General features: G+C 41.3%; 1 protein-coding gene across 6 annotated transcripts in view; it reads right to left on the bottom strand.

The window, feature by feature from the left end:
* Tet (Ten-Eleven Translocation (TET) family protein) overlaps nucleotides 1-6797 on the bottom strand; it is a 171883-nt gene that overhangs the window by 1244 nt on the left and 163842 nt on the right. For all 6 annotated transcript variants that reach the window (XM_086546788.1, XM_086546789.1, XM_086546787.1 and 3 more), the window contains one exon: nucleotides 1-6619. This exon is cut by the window's left edge and continues 1244 nt beyond it. In XM_086546788.1, coding sequence (XP_086402914.1) covers nucleotides 2908-6619 — 3712 coding nt within the window. In that variant the 3' untranslated portion in view covers nucleotides 1-2907. The remainder of the gene's footprint in view (nucleotides 6620-6797) is intronic.

Below are 6797 nucleotides of genomic sequence, written 5' to 3'. Positions count from 1 at the left end.
GTTCCAACTTTGTCGTCTATGGTCAGATAAGGGTATATAATTGTCAAGGAGTTAGATTAAAGTTAAATAAGAGAGTCCCGCCTCATCACAGAAACCCCAAAATACAAAAAGCCGCAGGGATATGAAAATGATATATTGATATATTGGTCATCAGTGATGTGTTTCTGTGACATCAGAAGAGGGATAAGACAGAGTCTCTTTATAGTATTTAGTATGTATGATTTATTCATTAACACCTGGGACATAATACAATTGGAAAAATTAATTTCTGACTCCTAATTCTATTTCTTATATATATATGACTTAAATCTAAAAACAGTGATGATATATGGTCATTCTTTTCCCCTTTTCCCCCCTAAGTGTCCCAAATGTACACACTGATATGAAAAGAAAAAGCCAAAACCATGTAGGCCAATACTGAAGCAGTTATTGCCTTTCTAATGTCACAAAAACACATTGCACCTAAGGCAATGGGATGACTCATAACTCACACAATGAGGTTTACTGTGACAGACAAGTGACTAGGTACCAAGATAGAAAAACGGATAGAGGTCAACTTGAAAGAGACAGACAGACAGAATTTCTTTTAAAGAGATCTCAACTAAGCCTGCGGGGTGTAAAGAGGAGTGCCACTATAACTCAGACTGAGGGTGGTGTATTAATTTGTACTTTATAATCCAGCTTCACGACTTATCCAACAATCAAGCATTTGTTTACTTACTACATTAGGGCACCAGGAAGAAAGGCAGCAGTGGCAAGGTATGAGTTACCAGATGTGCAACTTCAGGTGAAAAAATGAAGACTCCACACCAAGTTCCATTGAAATTTGTAAAAAATAAATAAATAAATAAAAAAAAGAGAGAAAAAAATTGTATTGCACCTTCAAAACAATTGCTACACCTGTCAGAATTGGACAGAAGTTATTTTCTGCACTTTACTCACATTCTTTTCTTTTTGGGGAATCTTTTATTAAACTATGGACAAAGAATGCCGCAGTAAACACTCTGATTCTTTTTTTTTCAGTTCTGCCAAGAGATCACAATGCCACTATAAAAACGTAGTAGGATGAAAAAATACATGACGTCATCATCAGAGCTCATTCCAGTGGGTCCACCCATACCCCTCTCTACATCCCGCGTCATAGGTACTGCTACGAAACAATACTTCACTTTTGCTTTCAATAAAAGTATCAAAATGCATGTAAAAATACAAAAAGATTCTCAAGCATTTTTTTTTTCACTCTTCATCGCACGTAGCACAGGGGGTTAATATTATCCAAAAATTACAGCATTTTTATCTATAAAGGGTGATTATGAACTAGTGCACCTCAATTGTCAAGAATAATCAATAGAAAAAGTAAGGGAAGAAGGAGACTGCACAAAAAGTTATTTGTACAAGAGATGGCGATAGTAAGGCGACAGAGGCAAATGTAACCAGGCTGAGGCTCCAGCGTTAGTCCTGTGGGAGTTGAAACCCAAGACAAACACTATACAAGATCCTTCACAGGGGATAACAAGCACAAAAATCTTGTTTTGAAATTTTTTGTCTGCCTTCTCTCTCTCTCACTCTTTTTTTTTTTTTTTAATTATATATATTTTTTACAAATCTACATGTTATCTTAAGAAGAAATAGATAATTAAATGGATCACAGAGACAAATTTGCATCAGATTTGGAATATTAAAAAATGGGACAAGCCATGAACTGACTCCTCACAACTCTATCGCTGGAAGACTCGTCACCTTGGCTACACTCGTGTGGAGGGCTTCATTCAAATTATGCCCACTGGCAACTTAGTCTACGATGTTACTCAGCAGGGGCCTGGATCTATCATGTTTCTACTGCACCTCTCCTCTACTGTATTAACCAGTTTATAAGCATATTTGTAAAATATGCATATAACAGTGCTGTGTATGAAGCCACAGAAGAACATGATAAAAGGAGACCCTGAATTTGCCCTTCTGATACAACAACTTTGGGCTGGGGAGAAGTGTTCACAACTGCTTTATATGGCTTTTGAGTTTAGATGTGAGAATCTGAACGGGTGTACTTTGTATATACTTGGTGATCATGTCCTTAAATGTCCTTAAAACAATAACATTATCAAGGCCTTCCTTTTGGCCAAAAATACGTTAGTAATTACCCTAAGAAAAATAAAGTACATGGCTAAATTTCTTAAAAATGCCTTGCATAGACTAGTAATCATCTTGGCTTAAAGTGCTGCATTTCCAAAAAAATAAATTCAAATGTCAATGGAGAATATTTGAGCAATCATCTGATTATTCCCCACACCATTCAAAGAACACCTCTGAGTATTAAAGATCACCAGAAATACAGACCTACTCCTGTCTGTTAAGTGTCAGGTTCAACATCTTCAATTTTAAACAATCGTCTTTGCATTGTATTTCCTCAAAATTCAATTATCAGAACTATTGAAATCCTTAGATTAAAAAAACTAAACAGTCTGCGTACTATTTACAAGAAAATGATAAATAAGCCATCTAAGAAGCAACACTTGTGGTAAGACTACCTTACAACTATACAACTGATTCATCAATAAAAATGAGAATTGTCACCAAAGGTTCTACAAGACGTCTTTCACTCATATGAGATCAATACACAAGTAACGGCTTGTGATATGGCAAAAGGTTACATACTGTACACTCATATTATTTCTCCGAAGAACAATTGTCATTTACCTCAGTCACAATAAATAAATATCGACTAGTTCTATATCTGAACAGAAAGTAAGTTTTCACTCTTTGTGACCAGTTACACTGCAGCTACCACATTTTGAGCTTCTATAGCCAGCTCACAGCCAAACACTAAAAATTACACGGCATTTGAGAAGTAACATGGTAACAGCAAGAATCGAGAATAACAAGATTCGGGAATTCTGGGAGCACTCACTAATTCCCTGGCCATTCACTGTAAGGTCCAGTCAATCTAAAAGGCGGAGCATAGCGCATCTCTGACCAAGTGGCAGTTGGCTGGGTCAGGGGTGCACGTGGTGCCATCGGACTGTAACTATTGGAGACATTGAAGGTAGGCAGAGGCGTTCCTTGCGACACAGAACCATGGGGACCAGGACTATAGGGAGGGGTCAAACCATAAGAAGGTTGAGAAATCTGATTTGCATAGCCTTGACTCTGTCCTGGAAAGGTGTGTGAATTTGAAACATTTTGTGAATTTGTGTGATTTGGCATAGGTGCATTCTGTGAATTTGCATGGGGACTTAGCATTGGAGTGATTTGTGGGTTTAAATTAGGACTTGGCATGGATGCAGTCTGTGGATTTGAGTGGGGACTTTGCAAAGGTGTGGTTTGCTGGTTAGAAAGTGGACTCTGCATGGGTGTGGTTTGTGGGTATGAATGGGGACTGGGCATAGGTGTATTTTGTGAGCTAGAGTGTGGACTGGGCATTGGTGTGTTGTGTAGGTTAGAAACAGGACTTGACATTGATGCCCCATGTGCATTAGCGGGTAAGTTGGCCATAGCAGTATTCTGGGAATTTGAATGAGGACTCGGCATAGGTGTATTGTAGGTGTTTGAATGAGAGCCTGGCATCGAGCTGTGTTGTTGATGTGACTGGGGACTTAACATTGAAGAGTTGTGTGGGATTGAATGAGGGCTTAGTATGGGCATATGTTGGTTTGAATGGGGACTGGGCATGGGTGTATGGTGGGTGTTTGCATGTGGACTAGGCACAGGTGTGTTTTGCGAGTTTGCAAGTGGGCTTGCCATAGGTGTATTTGTATGAGGACTTAACATAGGTATTTGATGGGGATTTGAATGTGGACTTGGCAAGGAGTTATGTGGACTATGCAAATGATTACTATAAGGACTATGTACTGAATTTCCATAAGGACTATGCATAGCATTCCCATGGGGACTGTGCAATGGGTTTCCATGGGGACTATGCATAGAGTTCCCATGAGGACTATGTACTGAGTTCGCATGGGGGCTAGGTAAACGAGCCCCATGAGGACTAAGCATTGAGTTTCCATGGGGACTATGTAGTGGTGTTCCATGTGAGCTCCTCTGCACTGTGTTACTATGGGGACTCGACATTGGATTGTGGATGGAGCTAATCACTGGATTGTTAGGAAGATTACCACTATTACGGGAACTTGACATTGGATTAATACTACTAATAGGATTATGGTGATGGTTGTACTGATTAGGAAAACCTCTATACTGCTGATGCCCGTGAGGCTGGTAGGAATTTGCCCCCGGGGTAGGCACTGTGTTATATGGGTTGAACTCCTGCATGGCTGTGTTGAAGGGAGGTCTGCAATGTTCTCCATACCTTAAACGGGGATTTTGGATCCCAGTGTATGTGTGGTCTTCAGTTGGTTGGGGTCTCTGCAATTGTGGGTGGAGGGTCGGGGCACGAGCGGTTACCATGTTGGGGGGACAAGAGGCCACCGAGTAAGCAGGCACTTGTGGGGAAACATGGTATCTTTGAGTAGGACTATAAGCTCTATTGTGATCTATGACAGAGGGAAGTGGCCTAGAATAGTTAGCATAGCTAATAGGTGGCGACTTAAGGTCTGGATGATTAGGAACCCTCGCATCTGCAGGTGGGTAAACTGTGGCAGGCTTACTATCTAACTGATGTCCCTCCAGATGACCTTGTCTGTTCCCCATGGCATGTCCCTCCTGAGGAACTTGTCTCATTCCTACCTCCTGTGGCTTCATACTAACCACCCCATTCATCCTTTGGAATTCTGGCTCAATTTTCTGGACTTTGTTACACTCGTCGGGGAACACAAAACCTTCTTTCATCATTTTCTTTTTCTTTCTTGGAGAAGGTTCCATTTTTCCTTCTCTGATCAATCTCTCTTCTTCATTTCTTTTCCTCTCCATCTTTTCCTCAAACTGTGGCCCTCCATGGTTTCTATATATAAGGTTCTTGTGCTGATAAAACACGAGACTAATTCTCTTTGGATCACGCCTATTTGGGTTCTTGAGTGCAGTTGTGGCATGCAGTTCATGTTTGGCACATTCAAATAGCACCGAACCGTGTGTCAGAGCAATGGCTACACCTCCGATATTTGGATCATGGAAATTCTCTACATTATCACTGTGTTTGATTACAGTTTCTGGTTCCTTGGGTTTATTACATGGTTGTTCACTTCTACTGGGACTTGTGTCACTGGTTAAATCGGGAAAAGGGTTGTTGTAGATCCTATCTTGATGGAAAGGCATTACTTCTTGCATATTTGGTCCCCTACTAAATTGATTTGTACTTCTGTAGTGCATCTGTAGAGATGGATCAACACCATTTTGCATCACATGTGGCAAACTGCATGCAGCGGAGGGAGTATTTTGCGAAAGTTGAGAGGAATGGGGATGAAGTTCATTTTGAGTCTTACTGATATTGTGGCATTTGTTTTCTTTACTATTTGTACACTGTTGTTGCTGACTGTTATTTAAGTAAGAGCATTGAGGATTGGCAGCCCCTGTACCAGGTGGGTTTGGAGAAGAGACAGGTGTCAGAGGAGTGCTCACAGGACAAGCTTGCCCAAATGGAGTGGGATGTGGTGTACCTGTCCTCACAGGTCCCCCAGAAGGTGAAGCCAACAATGACTGGCAACTCTGGGGAGACTGTATGAGGCTGGAAGGAGCAGCAGATTCTGCTGAAGATGATGGCATGGGAGATGGGAAGGGACTGGATGAAGGATGTGGGGGTGTATAGGATCTAATACATGGAGAAGGGATAGGGGATAAACAAGGACTAGCTGAAGCAGAAGGATTTACAGGAGTCATGGATCTTGCTGAGGGAGAACCAAGGGGGGAAGGGTATGGGCTGTTGCAATGGGGGACGTTTGGACGCATGGGAGATGGGAGAGGGGAGATGCTAGGACTAACAGTCTGGGATGGAAGCTGTGGCATATTTGAACTTGAGGGCATGGGGGAACTACTACACTGAGGAGAATGTGGTCTTTTGAGTGCAGGGGACATGGGAGGGGGCATAGATGAGTGGGAAGCGGGTTGAGGACTAACTTGTACCATGGGAGAGGCGCCAGGGCCAGATACCACTTTGGGCGAACTTCCTAATTGACTAGTAGGAGGGACACCTGAGTGTGTATGAGATTCAGTACTTGTCAGAACTTGGCTAGGGGCATTTTGTCTTTGGTTTAACTGGCTATCTGGAGCTGCCAAATCCCCAGGAGCCACTTCACTGTCATGGTGATTAGTATCTGCTAATGGTTGATTGGAAGATGCTACATCATCACTGCTTGTACTATCATCCTTACTTGAAATTATCTGGTCTAAATCACATGAAAGTCCAAAATCATTATCTGGTCCAACATCTAATAGCCAACTATAGTCAGAGCCATCTAACCCATAGTTGCTTAATACATCATTAGGATCACTGAAGTCAATACCATTTAACACAAAGTCCGTATCAAGGCCAAACACATCACTAAGCTCCACATTTTGAGTTGAAGGGCTGCTCATCCCATTGACAGCTTTTCCCCTTACTATTCCTCTTCCTCGCCCTCTGCTTCCTCTGCTCTTAATTCTTTTAGGTAAAGGGAGACCTCTTGCCAAAAGATTTCTTGCACGGCATGAGAGGAGTGGTTCAGTGCGGAGGCGTATTTCACAGGGATATCTGAAAGAGAAAAGAACTTATTAGTTATCGATAAGAAAAAAAAATAGTTCTCAAAAAGAGAAAAGAATATGAAAAAATCTGAATGATTGGAAAAAACTAACTATAGACAAAACATAAAATAAAACAGTCTTACAATATATCATCAATATGAAAAAGCCCAAAATTGAAAACATCACAG

Source organism: Penaeus japonicus, unplaced genomic scaffold (genome assembly GCF_977035675.1).
Source record: "Penaeus japonicus unplaced genomic scaffold, GWHDUDI00000001_assembly GWHDUDI00000018, whole genome shotgun sequence".
In the NCBI taxonomy this organism is placed as follows: Eukaryota; Metazoa; Arthropoda; class Malacostraca; order Decapoda; family Penaeidae; genus Penaeus; species Penaeus japonicus.
Note: the sequence above shows the minus strand (reverse complement) of the source record. Positions and strands in the feature narration are given on the sequence as shown.